The sequence below is a fragment of the Argopecten irradians genome, chromosome 2 (genome assembly GCF_041381155.1).
Source record: "Argopecten irradians isolate NY chromosome 2, Ai_NY, whole genome shotgun sequence".
Lineage (NCBI taxonomy): Eukaryota > Metazoa > Mollusca > Bivalvia > Pectinida > Pectinidae > Argopecten > Argopecten irradians.
In genome coordinates, this window is record NC_091135.1 from 55,217,300 (window position 1) to 55,234,138 (window position 16,839).

Genomic DNA, 16,839 nt, shown 5'->3' on the forward strand with positions numbered 1-16,839 from the left:
ACGGACAGACGGACAGACGGATGGACAACCTGATTACTATAGGGCACCCGCATCTCGATGCGGGGCCCTAATTAAGAAATCGTTTTGGATAAATATTTTTGAACCTAACCTGTCCTAACGTCAATATTATATTCCAGGTCAAAATACTTATTTAGATTGTTTTATATCTGAATTATGTTACAAGCCTCTAGTAAGACCATTAACTTAGTGTTATCACTCTTAATTTTAAAATTTTCGTTTATATTCAATGAATGAAGCTTGCATTGATTAACCCCTGACATAACTTTGCAAGAAATATTTCATTGAACACAGCCTGATTGCAATACCCAAAGACCAGCACATGTGCATATTCACTTTTACACTATTTTTCCAACGTATCACCGCCAGTTTGCCATGATGCAAGATATTCAAAGCAATACACATGGTGGAAATTTCAAATCCAAAAGCGAGAATTTTAAGACTTTCCAAACTTGCTTGCAGCGTGTATTATACATTTAATGTTGATATGAAATGTATAAGCCATTAGTCGTCGTATGCCGGGGGTGCCATTTGTGGCACTGTGGCTTGTTCACCACCATAGGTTTGGTTGCTATGGCGACTCCAATCATAGTATGGGTATGCAGGTGCCCATGAGTTCTCTCCTCCTGTATGTTCATCGTCATTCTCATCCTGAATAGTCACACGACCAAACACACACTCTGCATACGAAGGAGGGGCTACAACAGAAATAGTACGAAGGAAGGATGAAATGCAAACATTTTATAAAAAGAATATAAAATTCAGAGACTTTAATAAATAATGTATGAGTTCAACAGCTGAATTCTAACGAAATTCTTAAAACATAGAAATACATACGTTCCTCTGGAGCTGAATATGCTGGTGGTTGCATATTTGGATCTAGTCCTATGGAAGAGAACTCCATGCCAGGCCCTGCTGGAGGAGTGGGAGCAGTCGGTGGTGTAAACACGGGTGGCCGAGCAGGTATGGTCCCTATTATTATAGCTTGCATGATCTTTATTGTGGACCAGCCACAGGGAACCTTCAGCTGGACAACGAAACAAAGTAAAGTGATTAGGTAAATAATTATATTGAAAAGTTATCTGTGTCACGTTTAGGTGATTAGAGACTTAAAAGATCACTACGATTCCTTAAATCCTGTCCATCTAACATTATATTTCAATGTAATTAGCATGCAAGATACATGTATTATTAATGGGCTTCTTTTAAGGAGGATGGGTTTAAACAGAAACAAGCACAAAATTGCAGTAAAATATTATTTCTAACAACAATTTATGAATGTAAAATATTTCGACAGTAGTTTTAAGGAATCGTTTCACTCACCACGACAGTATAAGTGATATCCACGATTCTACAGCCCTCCAACTTTGATGGTGGTAGTGAGGGGATCACGGATGCTTGGTGGAAGGCTTTGGTTGTCCCCTGAGGGATTGACAGGTTCCCGCTGACCAGATTAAATGTATCCACCTTCTGATGGTAATGTGGATTCCCCGAGGAAAACAGACTGTCTGAATATCCAGTATAGGTTGCTTCCTACAGTATTCATAAGACAAACTCTTAATTTTGCATTCATTATGCATCCATCGTCTTTTCTATAAACAATTAAAACTCCAAAAATGTTTCTAATTATATTTTGTCATATAATATGTACTATCATTGGGACAGTTTTTTCTTAGCCCACCATCTTGGCTATTCATATCGCCTGCCATCCTTCTGTCTGTCTGTCCCTCCATAGACAATTTTTGTTATCCGTTTTTCAAAAAGCACTCTCCTCAAATCTCCTTGGTACCTAGTTGTGCATACCACATTTTGGGACTGTAATGAAAACAAGATGGCCAACAGGCAGCCGTCTTGAATTTTGACAAAGTTTGTTATCGCTATGTCTTAGAAACTACTGAAAGGATCTCTTTCAAACTCCATATGTAGTTGTGTATACTGCATTCTTGAACAAGTCAGATAACAAAATGGCTGACAGGAAGCCATCTTGGATTTTGAAAATTGAAGTTTGTAAGCACTAATTCTCAGAAAATACTGCAGGAATCTCTCTCAAATTTCTTTGTTTCTAGTTTTGTACACTGCATTGACTGATTGATGAACACATGGTCATCTTTGATTTTGACCAACATCAATCACTCAATAGAGGGCACCAAGATCCTTAACTTAACTCCTTAAAATTCACTTCGTCTAGCAGTTCAAGTCAATGCATTTCTAGCTTCTTATCACTATAAATTCTGATTGTAAGAAAGAAACATTTTCATAAGTGAATTGACATTCAATTTTTGGTTTATAAATCAGTATGAGTCAACAAGGGCTGGTTTGTAAAAAATGTAACAAACCTATACCTAGTGAGTTCAAGGAAAGCTTCAAAAACAAGTTTTCTAACCTGTTTGAGTTCAAGACTAAGCGAAGTTATTGTGTTTTCACTATTGTTCTCCACTTCAATGTCATACACAAGGTGTTCTCCTGGAACAAAGCCTGTTTTGTTGATTCCCAACATGACCTTGACCTTTCCCTCTTCACAACAGCATCCCTGGATTGTCTCCTGCTCAACTAATCTTGACGGCATCTGTAATGACAAAAACAGCAAATTTAGTTTCTTCTGGCCCAAATTCATATTGAAAATGAAGAATGGATTCAACTTAATGAATCAAGCTTTTATAACAATCAAATGTTACTTACCAAAACATTTGGTACCAGGTTAAGGTCTAGATGACGTATGACAGTAAATGCCCTCTTTGTACTTTCATCAAATTTCCAAGGTCTGTCAATGTTTGCCTTACATGTATAGCGAACATAGCCCCGTCGACCTTCAAATGAGGAGGGGATGGTTGACGGTAGATGGAGTGAGAAAGGATAAACATGCTGACCAGCTGGATGTTCTACTGCAGAATCTGAATTCTGACCTGTAACAGAGAGAGTAACACCTTAAGAGTTCTGCAACAGAACACTGAACTCCAAATAGAGTGATACAATACCAGTACACACAAAGATATAATACATGCAGTGACACCATTGATAAAGTGGGTATAACAAATGTAAGGAATGCAGGACTGGGCATGAATCACCAAATAATGGACAAATACACAAGCCAATGAAAATGCCAGTACTAGGTATTTAGTTATGTGATGTAATTATCATCAAGTTAGCCATGTATTTAGGCTGTAATGTATAATAATTGGCAATGGATCTTCAAGACAGTTTGTCCATCATAACCCACACCTTGTGGAAATATGGCAATATATAATATAGAGCATATAATTCTACATGTATCATGATTTGGACAACAGGCCAGAGCAGTAATTTTATCTTAATATAGCATTTATTTCAAATTAGGTACCTGCTCCACCAAACACCAGGATGGTGTGGTTGAGATAGGTTTCGTGGCCCCTATACTTAGTTGTATGTTTTCCTGAACGAACATCCCAAAAAGCCTTGCCTTTTCCTTCAAAGTAAATTGTTATCCCTGCAAGAACAAGTAAAATACCATACTTTAGATTTCACTCTTCAAATTACTATAAACAAGAGATTAGTACTGCATTTGTGGTGTGTTACTATTCAATACCATGGCAGTGGAAAATTTGACCTGTGTAAATAAGCTCCTTATATAATTACCACTGATTTCAAAGCTTGGCAGTGGGATCCTAGTGTTATTACATGTACTTCATTCTTTGTCTTAGAATATGAATATCTAAATAGAATAAATTGACCTCACAGCATGATCTAGGCAAATAAATTAAAGAACTTAAACTGTTTTTATTCATTTTGTTTGATTTTTTACTGTATTTATCTATGTTTTTTTAATTTATTACTGTATTTATCTATTTATGTTTTTGCAAACATTACTACAGTTTTTTAATGGGATATTTTTTACAAAACTAAAGTGAATTAGAACTACGTAAGTTACATAAACAAAATTAATCCTTCTGTGTATGTAAGTTTCAATTTTCAATTACATGTACATGTATTAATCAAACTGGCGTACTGAGTAATATTTTGGAAATTTTTGTTGTCACAGATGCCAGAATGTACTTATTCTAAATTTATCCTTACTTCTCATTTTCATGGGTCGTTCCAGATTTAGGATGATATTTCCAATGATTTCACTGCCAGCCTCAAAAACTGCCTGATGGTTCTCAAACTTTATCTCAAACTGTGTAATCTTCATGATTTCAGGTTTATAGGTATCAACTAAGTATAAACATTAAACAATTCAGGTGCAACCTTTGGTCAAATTACAGCATTGAAGACAGATCCCCAGATGAGACCATTGGATCACATTTTGATCAAAATACCTAATATATGGCTTCCATCCTGAAATAGAAAAACAACAAATATAAATCAACTACAACTACATATTGATTACAACATATGAATGAATAATTTGCAGTTGTTGTTCTATCAATCTTTATATTAACAGAAACATCATAAACACATATGTTTCTATATCATTGATATTCCAGGGGTTAATTTCACTGTTGTTATATGCAAACCCTGGACTAACTCACAGTAGGCAGTTCTTGAGAACAAGAGATCCAAGAGGGATCTTGACGCCCACCAAAGAATGATCTATGTCTAACAATGGAATGATGGATCTTTTCTCTACTTTTCAAACTTTTTCGAACATACTACATAAAATTTTGAGACAGATCGCTTCAGTGCTTTCTGAGAAATAGCAACTAAACAAACTTCAACTATCAAAATCCAAAATGGCTCCTTGGCAGCCATCGTGTTGATCACTCAGTCCCAAATCACAATATGCACAACTAGGGCCCTAGGGGAACCTACATGTGAAATTTGAGACAGATCCCTTCAGTACTTTCTGAGAAATAGTGATATCAAATTTGACTATCAAAATCCAAGATGGCTGCCTGGCGGCGATCTTGTCGACCGATTGGTCGACAAAAGGCAATATGTACAACTAGGTACCTAGGGGAACCTACATATGAAATTTGAGACAGATCGCTTCAGTACTTTAAGAGAAATAGCAATAACAAAATTTAACTATCAAAATCCAAGATGGCTGCCTGGTGGCCATCTTGTTGGCCGATTGGTCCCAAAATGCAATATGCACAACTAGGGCCCAATGGGAACCTACATATGAAATTTAAGAAAGATCCATTCAGTACTTTCTGAGAAATAGCGATAACAAACTTTAACTATCAAAATCCATGATGGCTGCCTGGCACCTACATATAAATTTTGAGACAAATCCCTTCAGCACTTTCTGAGAAATAGCGATAACAAAAATTGCTAACGGACGGACAGAAGGATGGACGACGGACCACTGACAAAATACGATTTGAATAGCCCACCATCTAATGATGGTGGGTTAAAAAACCAATCGCAGGCCTTCAGAGATTGAAGCAAAGAAACACGGTCAACCACAGTTTACTTTTATTCAATCATTTTTAACAAGAGGCCCATGGGCCTTAACGATCACCTGATATTTGATACAAATTAGTTATGTAATTTACTGATGTCTTTTGTTCATGAAATAGGAACATACATCTAATAGGTCTACATACAAATAATTATTGTTGCAAAGGGCAATAACTCCGTAAATAAGTTAGAGTGGAATCAAGCTTATTTTCAAACTTGTTTGAGATATTTCAAATGTTAGTCTACATGGAAAGTTTCATCAAGCTCGGTGCAAATATACTCAAATTATCATGTTCACAAGATTCAATAATTATAATTGTTAAGGGCAATAACTCAGTAAGTTACGATCTAATCAGGTCGAGTTTTGAACTTGTCTGGGATCTTTCCAATTTTAGTCTAAATATATAGTTTCATGAAGCTGAGTCCATATTTATTCAAGTTATCGTATTCACAAGGTCCAATAATAATTATTTGTGCTAAGGGCAATAACTCTGTAAATCATCGTCGGAGCAAGCTAATTTTTGAACTTGCTCGGGATATGTCTAATATTTAGTCTACATACATAATTTCATTAAGCTCGGTTCATATTTACTCAAGTTATCGTGTTCACAAGGCTTAATAATATTCAATAATTATAATTGTTAAGGGCAATAACTCAGTAAGTTACGATCTAATCAGGTCGAGTTTTGAACTTGTCTGGGATCTTTCCAATTTTAGTCTAAATATATAGTTTCATGAAGCTGAGTCCATATTTATTCAAGTTATCGTATTCACAAGGTCCAATAATAATTATTTGTGCTAAGGGCAATAACTCTGTAAATCATCGTCGGAGCAAGCTAATTTTTGAACTTGCTCGGGATATGTCTAATATTTAGTCTACATACATAATTTCATTAAGCTCGGTTCATATTTACTCAAGTTATCGTGTTCACAAGGCTTAATAATTATTATTGCAAAGGACAATAACTCCATAAGTTACAATCAAATCAGGACGATTTTCGAACTTGTCCAAGATCTATCTTATGTTACTCTACATACAAAGTTTCATTAAAGGTGATAAAAACAGATTTTATATATGCTACTTTTTGTGCTGATATTTGTTTATTGTGATGCACTTTATGATTTCCAACAAAAAATACAGGTTGTATTTGACGTAATTTCAATAAAATGTGCTTGAAACGAAGTCCACAACAACCCTTGTCTAGAACGATCGCATCGCTTATCGCCCCTGATATTACTAGGTGGCCGAAGATTTGTGACATCATCTGAGACAAACAGCTGTGATAAGAGCTGGGAAATTCAATTGGGCAGTGTTGCGGTATTGGCGATTATAAATATTTAAAACAGTCGCGCTTCGTGTAGTTGCTATATTGATAAGTGGAAATGTATCCGTGTACATAATACACAATCTATAACATACCCTGATATAATAAAAACAATCGTTTACTCATTCTAATCATTATTCTAGTCAAAAGCCATTTGACATCGTGTACGTGTGTGTCAACTCAGGTTCGAGGGGGTTGCGCTTGACTTTTGTCTGTAAATTAAAACTCTAAACATAGACTTTAAAGTTTATATCAACAAGAAAAAATATAAGTTTACAAGAAACATGCAACATGTACATATATATATTTGCATATTTATAAAAGTAGACCTCGCCACCTTTCATACCCTTTCTGAAACCTTATCATACCGCGACAAACGGTACTACACACCTCTATTTCCTATTTGGAACTTAATCCTTTAGAACACCGCACAGAAAGGGTTAGGCTTATTTATTTTTTAAAGTTCTCTAATGAGTTTTACGGGTTTATTCGACAAAATTTCGGGTCTTTCTGTGTACGAAAATAGAATAGCTTGTACAATAGTAACAATACACGCACGACAGATAAAAAAAGACGAGAAAAACACAGATACAAGATACAATTACCAGATACGCATGTAATAGTTCAACTAACACAGGGCCATGAAAAAACATATATTTCTTATAAAACACAAATTATTTACAAGACCACTTCATTATATTATTTAACGGTGCGCAGTTTTGGAAATAACAAACCTGTCCACATAAGTAAATTTTTAAGTATACAAACAGTCCATAGGGCTTTGAGAATTAGCTAGTTTATATCAATAAGGACACACTAGATAGCTTATTAAACATTATGAGAAGATTTAGGGGTCTAGATAAAAAAAAATCGGTAAAATTTGTATTCTTCATATACGCATGTGTACTATGTAGAATATAACAGGAAATTAATGAGTACCCAAATTGGCGAAAAAGGAAATATAGAAACTGTGCAGGAGGACCCTTTTTTTTTAAATGTGCATTTTTAGAACATTTCAGTCGACAAAAATGAGGGGCAAAAAGACACAATAGATAAATTATTGCTTTTTCTTTAAATCTGCGTGGATTTTTCATGTCTCCGTATGTTTGTAACGGATGATTTCTTTCATAAAAACGTAGGTCTAAAGAGGTGGGCCGCAATAATTGTCTTTTTTCACTACAATCTTATTTTGCACACAAAATTACCAGTATGTATATCAAAACTCCCCAGTTAATTTTATGTGTAAACTATAGATTACATACATGCACAGTTGTATTACTTCAGGGTGGACTGAATAGGAAAGTACTAATGTTTAACCCCTCACATGATACTGCACATGATATATGTACTCGACATTAATGACATCATCATTTGCATGTAGTGACGTCATTTTATAGGTTATGACGTCAATAATGTGTCATTATGTAGGGGATACATCACGCTACCCAATAAGTCGAAATATAACATATATATTTTTCTCTGTGTGTCATTCCGTAAGGACTAAGACCGTTGGCTTAAAATCCACATGCATGTTGACAGTTGCGCGATCGGCACACCGGCTTCAGGTAGTTGATTGTCTCAGATGACGTCACAAATAATTGGAACTCAAGGGAGGTAAGTCATAGATACAATTTGTCGTCAAAAAGATGTGAAGATTGCTTTCATTAATTTTACTATTTACAGCAAAAATATCAAACTGATATATGTTTAAATAGGACATACAAATGTTTCTAGTGTATTATCTCATTTTCCATGTCCCTTCTGTTTTTATCACCTTTATGCTCAGTTTATATTAACTAAAATTATCGCGTTCACAAGGTCCAATAGTAATAATTAGTGCAAAGGGCTATAACTCTGTAAATTACCATTGAATCATACTATTTTACGAACTCGTCCGAGATCATTCCAATGTTAGTCTACAAACAAAGTTTCATTAAGCTCGGTTAAACGATTTTATATTTCCTAAAGTTATCTAGTTCACAAGATCCAATAGTAATTATAATTGCAAAGGGCAATAACTCTGTTAATTACCATTAAATCATTCTGATTTTCAAACTCGTCCGAGATCTATCCAATGTTAGTCTACATACAAAGTTTCATTAAGCTTGGTTTATATTTACTAAAGTTATCACGTTCACAAGGTCCAATAGTAATTATTAGTGCAAAGGGTAATAACTCCGTAAATTACCATTGAATCATTTAATGATTTTCAAACTCGTCCGAGATCTAACCAATGTTAGTCTACATACAAAGTTTCATCAAGCTCGGTTTATATTTACTCAAGTTATCACGTTCACAAGGAAATGTTAACGGGCCTTGCACAACGGACGATGCAAAACGGACGAAGGACGAAGCAAGACGACGGACAAATGACTTTGGCAATAGGTCACCAAGACTGTAATGAGTTTTTTCTCCTGAATTGCCCTTAGTTTTAGCCCAAGTCCATGGGTGAATATAACGTCAGTAAAAGTAACCCATGGAATATGTAGGATGTTGTTTATGATATTCATTACAATTGTCTTGGAACAGGTTATGAAAAATAAAAGCTTACCAAGGAAAAACTAATTATCTTGTAGCTTAATTTAATGATCCATTATAGACACGGGTATTAAATTTGAAAAAGTGTCAAAATACTTGTAAACCATTGATTAGTTAGAGATTAATTCAAATAAGCAGTTTCAATACTTTTATTTATGCTTCAAATGTCAACTTCACTTCAAATAGGCCTAGTAGGAACAAGGACATCCACATTAATCAGTGACCGACAGCTACTTTATATCTTATTACTTCATAAGACACAGTAATTGTATGCCAAAATTGTAAGTCAAAACCTAGAACGAATATACATACCCGGCCTACTATACCTTCTGCCGGGAACGAATGGGTCCCTATGTGTCCTGGTGGAGCAGTGCCTCCGAAAATCACTTGGGCACAATTTTCTATACTTTTTTGTAGGTTTTCAATTATTTTTTGTGTATATATACAAGCATTTACGTAATATTTTTGTCCAAAACAAACATAACTACCATTCTTAATATCTACCGTACCGCTCACAAGACGTCAAATTCATAATTTTTTTACTTGCCTTTTAAATTCTCTTCAGAAAGACCTTCAGATGTATATGTTAAACAAGAGATCCCAGAGGGATCTTGGCGCCCACCAAAGAATGATCTATGTCTGACAATGGAAAGAGGGATCTTTTCTCTGCTTTTCAAACTTTTGCAAACATACTACATATAAAATTTGAGACAGATCGCTTCAGTACTTTCTGAGAAATAGCAGTAACAAACTTCAACTATCAAAATCCAAGATGGCTCCTTGGCGGCCATCTTGTAAATCGATCGGTCCCAAATCGAAATATGCACAACTAGGGCCATAGAGGAACCTATATATGAAATTTGAGACAGATTCATTCAATACTTTCTGAGAAATAGTGATAACAAACTTTAACTATCAAATTCCAAGATGGCAGCCTGGCGGCCATTTTGTTGACCGATCGATCCAAAAACGCATTATGCACAACAAGAGCCCTAGGGAAACCTACATATGAAATATGAGAAAGATCCCTTCAGTACTTTGTGAGAAATAGCGATAACAAACTTTAACTATCAAATTCCAAGATGGCAGCCTGGCGGCCATTTTGTTGACCGATCGATCCAAAAACGCATTATGCACAACAAGAGCCCTAGGGAAACCTACATATGAAATATGAGAAAGATCCCTTCAGTACTTTGTGAGAAATAGCGATATTAATCTTTAACTATCAAAATCCAAGATGGCTGCCTGGTGGCCATTTTGTTGACCGATCGATCCAAAAACGCATTATGCACAACTAGGGCCCTAGGGGAACCTACATATGAAATTTGAGAAAGATCCCTTCAGTACTTTCTGAGAAATAGCGATAACAAACTTTAAGTATTAAAATCCAAGATGGCTGCCTGGCGGCCATCTTGTTAACCGATTGGTCCCAAAATGCAATATGCACAACTAGGGCCCTAGGGGAACCTACATATGAAATTTGAGAAAGATCCCTTTAGTACTTTCTGAGAAATAGCGATAACAAACTTTAAGTATTAAAATCCAAGATGGCTGCCTGGCGGCCATCTTGTTAACCGATTGGTCCCAAAATGCAATATGCACAACTAGGGCCCTAGGGGAACCTACATATGAAATTTGAGAAAGATCCCTTCAGTACTTTCTGAGAAATAGCGATAACAAACTTTAAGTATCAAAATCCAAGATGGCTGCCTGGCGGCCATCTTGTTAACCGATTGGTCCCAAAATACAATATGCACAACTAGGGCCCTAGGGAAACCTACATATGAAATTTGAGAAAGATCTCTTCAGTACTTTCTGAGAAATAGCGATAACAAACTTTAAGTATCAAAATCCAAGATGGCTGCCTGGCGGCCATCTTGTTAACCGATTGGTCCCAAAATGCAATATGCACAACTAGGGCCCTAGGGGAACCTACATATGAAATTTGAGAAAGATCCCTTCAGTGCTTTCTGAGAAATAGCGATAACAAGAATTGTTAACGGACGGACGGACGGAAGGACGGACGGACCACGGACAAAAAGCGATTTGAATAGCCCACCATCTGATGATATATGTTAAAAAAATAATGTCTCGCTGAGAATTAGATATTTTATACGGTTCAGTTTATTGCCAATAGGTATTCAGCGATATAAAACAAGTAATATCAGTTTTAATAATGGTTTTACTTTGCTCCATTAGCAGTAATAGGCACCAATTGTAGCTCTAAAGACGACACAATTTTCTGTCTAAAAGTCTTTTGAGCTACAACATTGCAGCTAGTCAAAACCTACAAATGTAATTCAACTGTTACAAACTACATTCAACTTACTTTGTATCTTCTCATAATACTCATAGTATAATTCCAGCCGAAAAGTTAGATACTTATAATCAACTGATGAACGATTTATGTGCAGCATCACAAACAAAAAATCCACTGCAGTAACGTTATGCCTACTGCACTGCACACTGTAACAATTAAAACAGATCATCGCGCAATAAAACAACAAACCTTATTTAATCAAAATGAACGACTAATATTTAGTCGTTTAAATGATAAGACATACCCGTAAGTTACAAGTGATATACTCAAACTTCAACACCGCCAGCACAATATCAACATTCACATCTGTCAAAATCACAGTTCTTGTTTTGCAGGAACCGGAAGTACATGTACTAAACATAAATTTTTCTATAAGAGTTATCTCCCCTCACGTGCTGACAAAAATGCCAAGTGAACATGTATATTGATCATAGTCACCAAAGAGACGGTAGTAACATGAACAATGTAACTTTTCTACATTTTACATGTACATAAATGTGTTCAAACTTATTTTGATAGGCATACACGTTCCTCGACTGTACGATCGGTACAGAAATTACAAACAGTTTCTGATGTGGACCATCATATACATGTATCCATCCGCGTGGCTCCAACTTTGTTTGCACGTGACATACATTTTGTACTCAATCTATCGAGAAATAAAGTTGAGTAGCCTTTGATGGAAATCAACTGGGTTTTCTACTATCAATTCACCACTGACTGTAAATATTTCCTTTTATACCAACATCACTGGGAATCCAGAGGTACATTGTAAGTAATTTGAGTTTTAGAAGATCATCGAAACACGGTTCGGATTAATGATTTCTTGATTTCAGAGCCCAGAGAACTGAAAGAGAGTCAAAACAAATGACAAACACGTGCGTCCACAGAAAAAAAATGGAGGCAACATCTTGAAGTCGGACAGAGAAACAGTGATAACAGTTTAATGAGATTACATGACACTAGTTTAAAATATATAAGGCTAACAGATAATATAGCGGCAAAATAACACTCGTTTCCTCATTATGTGTCAAAGGTTATTACGAAACTGAAAAAGAAGAAAGCCACAGGGGTTGACGGCATATCATGCAGAATTCTGAAGTCGTGTAATGATTCTATTAGCCCAATTCTTTCGGATCTCCTAAATTTTTCTATATCCCACTGTACCTTTCCGGATCAATTAAAATATGCTCAAGTAACACCAGTATTAAAAAAAAAACGACCCTTTAGACAAAAGTAATTATAGACCAGTGAGCATACTTCCTAGCATCTCTAAAATCTTCGAAAGAATTCTGCATGATCAGCTGTCATCCTTTTTTAAAGATATCTTCCATCCTTTTTTAGCTGCTTACAGATCGGGCTTTGGGTGCCAGACCACTCTGCTGCGCATGCTGGAGGACTGGAGACAGGCCTTGGATTGCCGCAACCAGGTTGGGGCTATTTTGATGGATCTCTCCAAGGCCTTCGACTGTCTTCCGCATGACCTGTTCCTCAGGAAGCTACAAACTTATGGGGCATCAGGTGATGCTGTTCGTCTGATGGGTAGCTACCTGGGGAACAGGAAGCAGAGGGTTGGTTTGGGGGGCATCACCAGCGAGTGGGTGTCCCTCATTAAAGGCGTCCCCCAGGGCTCGATACTGGGGCCTTTGATTTTTAACATTTTTATCAATGATATATTTTATTTCATCAAAGAAGCCACATTATATAACTATGCCGACGACAATACCCTAGGTTATTTTAGTCAAAATATAAACAATCTTAAGAAAGTTTTAGAAGATGAAGCCAGTGTTTTAATTAAGTGGTTTGACATAAATGGAATGAAGGCAAATCCAGAGAAATTTCAGGCTATCTCTCTGGGTAAGAACACTGTGAAACATTTTAATATCTCTAACACTGAAATTGTTTGTGAAGATAGTGTTAAACTTTTAGGTATCGAAATCGACCATCTTTTAAAATTTGATAAACATATTTCAGATATATGCAGGAAAGCATCTAAGCAACTAGCAGTTCTGAAAAGGATCGGACATTTTTTACCTAAAGCAACCAAAATTTTAATTTACAAATGTTTTGTTTTATCAAACTTTGACTATTGTCCCCTTATTTGGCATTTCTGCAGTATTTCTGCAACTAGAAAAATCGAACGAGTGCAAGAGAGGGGCTTGCGATTCATTCATAATGACCACACCTCTAACCTTAAAGAACTGCTAGCCGGATCAAATTTGTCTTTTTTACATGTCCACAGGATGAAAATGATGGCCTGTGAGGTTTTTAAAATTTTTAACAATATTGCTCCTGACTACATACGTAACCTTATTAAAAAACAAGAAAACACTTATAATTTCAGATCTGAAAACAAAGCAAACCTACCCAGAGTTAACACCACCAGGTATGGTAAGAAATCATTCAGGTACGAGGCGTCCCGCATATGGAACAGCCTCCCAAATGACCTGCGTAAGGTTGAAAACTATGCAGAGTTTCGGAGGCTGCTCCGTAAGTGGGACGGCCCGGACTGTAAGTGTAAACTTTGTTCTTAATGTCTCCCTGCATCCTGTGGTGTAACACATGTCTTTATGTCTTTATTTTATTTTTATTTTGGTTTGCTCTGTTGCTTGTGTTGTCACCCCTTTTAATATAAATTTGTGAAAAATTCTGTGATAGCTTATGTAGTGCCTGTACTTATAATTACTGACAACTGTGATGCTTTAGTTTTAATTTCTGTTATATATACAATATACTTTGTTTTGTCGAAATACAAGCTCGACCGAGCTTATGTTACCATGTTTTATATATTCGACACTAAATAAAGTTTCTTGTATCTTGTATCTTGTATTATGAAATTCATGGACGTGCTCACCCAGGCCGCCGTCGCCGGATTTCGGCCTCCTCACCCATACCTCCGTCCCCTGTATATTCACAATTTCATCAAATCTCCACTGAATTACACCTAAAATTTCGTTACAAATTAATCTACAAGCATCTAACATCAATTATGTATCTTTACACACAGTTTTAAGTACGTAAAACCACCGCATGCTCCGTATTTTGACAGGGAAAAATGTAAACAAATCACTCCACGTTCCTATTCGCATGACTTATCAGTGGCGTAGGAAGATGAAACGTCATAAAAAAATGAACACATGGATGTGTTATATACCATTACCCAGTAAGCTAGAAATGCTTCAAATGTCACTATACTTACATTTCAATAGAAGTTAAGAGGACTTCTCATTGATCGCATGATACATCCAGTAGTATGTTATGGAGCTGATAGATGAGGTGGTGAAGCCGTGGGTGTTATTGAATGATAATAAAAAAAAACAAGAATAGAAATTTAAAAAAAAAAACCAAACAAACAAGAAAAGCATATAAAAACTCTTCATGTCTGCGATTATTGATAAATATTCATTAAAGAAAACTGATGAACTTCATCAGCATGTGTTGAAGGTACATGTTACATTGAGCAAGTGTTTGTCATTGTTGCTCAACTATGATGGAATATTATTGGTTGTCTCGTCAATGTAACAGGCGACGCCCGACCGATTTATTGTTCTTGTACTAGGCCCGGTGATTTTAAAACAGTTTGCCATCGTTAAACTATGATTATGTCATTCCCTCGACAACACTATGAGACCATAGGGCCCTCAAAAGAAGTCAATACTATATAATTAGTGTTTTCAAATTTGTCATAATTTTTGTTCTCTTTCTTGCCATTTATTCGTCCAGCTTGCATGATTTATAGTTTCGTAATCACGTCGTTATATTTTGTCATCGCCATGATGTTTTAGTGTTCAGAAGCCGCTGGCTTCCAAGCACACCAATGACGCCTTTGAATTTCTTCCGGAAACCGGAAACAGATACATGCACGGAAACTGGCGCTGCAATCGATGCCAATATTGTTAAAACTCCGAAGTCGTTATACGCTGTCAATAGTTAGATCTGAAATAAGTGGCGATTATTGATCTGTATCTGTATATAGGACTGTCCTGTAGCTAACATACATCACCAACCCGCCAGTCAAAATGTCAAATAAAATCAATAAAGTAAAACGCAATGCTGCACGTATGCTTCATATTAAGTTAATATCTGGATGAAAATTCCACCCGAATAATTAGATATCTAAGTAGAATTGGTAAAAGAAGAAATTTTCATCTAATTTTAGTATTATAAAAATCGCTTATCATCGCTAAATATGTCAATTGTATTGTGGTTTTGTGCTTGATCTCTGCGTTACAACAAATCATGAGTCAAAGGGCAAGCCATAAAATTTGATTTCGACACTGAACTGTTATTTGGTCGATAGATCTACTTTTGGGTTTTCTCTCTTTAAGTTTGTCGCCGATATTTTGCCTGTCTTCTAGTGTGGGACGGTTTCTTTTGAGGTACACCTGGTTATGACCTCGCTACACAAATATTGGCTATGTTTTGTCAGGTTTTAATCGTGTATATAAGATAGAATAACGAAGCATATTATATTTTATATTTATATAACCAATATGAATAACAAGCACTAATATGTCATACCATTGTATGGTATGGAAAATGTATGTATATTTTCTAATGAATACGAAACACGAATTCTACCTCCAATATATCTTTTTTGTTACTTTAACACAAACTTGATCGTTTTGATAACCATTTTAACGTTGACAGTCAACCGTATCAAGTTAATGATACCAATAAATAAGTAATGTCACTTATCATTCTCCCAGTACAACAATATCGAGTATTTGACACATCGTTATGTTTATAATACATACATGAATAAATAATGAGAAGATCGATAGACAAATGTTTTTTTTAATGAATATGTATGTACGTTAAGACCTTTACAGTACATACAACCATACATTGCTATCGGAATCTGAGATTCCATTCAGTTTCCACCCTTGATCGACCATTAACAAGCAGAAACGTCCAAACACTACTGATGACAGCGATCACGGAAAATACAATTCAGTTTTCATTACCTTGAACTACGAAGTATTTGGTTCATCAGTGGTGCAAACATATATATAGTGCAAACAGTAACATAAAAGTACCTACAAACAACACACTCGCACCTTAGTAAAAAGTGGAAACCATATTACTTATTTCAGCGTAACAACACCAATTGCATTGTACGATATTCAACAAATCTAATGCAAAAAGAAATGAAAAATTGTTTTGTTTGATGTCTTTTGGGTTTAAATTGTCCCGTTATAAATTCTTTAACCCGTTACCATTAGTTACAAATACCAGACAGACCTTATGGTATATACA

At 35.7% G+C, this 16,839-nt stretch overlaps 1 protein-coding gene across 1 annotated transcript; it reads right to left on the bottom strand.

Annotated features, from left to right (window-relative positions):
- Window positions 1-362: 362 nt before the first annotated feature.
- On the bottom strand, window positions 363-11,935 carry LOC138315992 (arrestin domain-containing protein 17-like). The gene is made up of 8 exons (XM_069257448.1): window positions 11,825-11,935; window positions 4,069-4,329; window positions 3,356-3,481; window positions 2,698-2,921; window positions 2,402-2,584; window positions 1,342-1,551; window positions 856-1,045; window positions 363-716 (listed from the first exon to the last, which is right to left on the bottom strand). The coding sequence occupies exons 2-8, from the start codon at window positions 4,181-4,183 to the stop codon at window positions 523-525; spliced, it is 1,242 nt and encodes a 413-aa protein (XP_069113549.1). The 5' UTR covers window positions 4,184-4,329; window positions 11,825-11,935; the 3' UTR covers window positions 363-522.
- Between the last annotated feature and the right edge of the window lie 4,904 nt (window positions 11,936-16,839).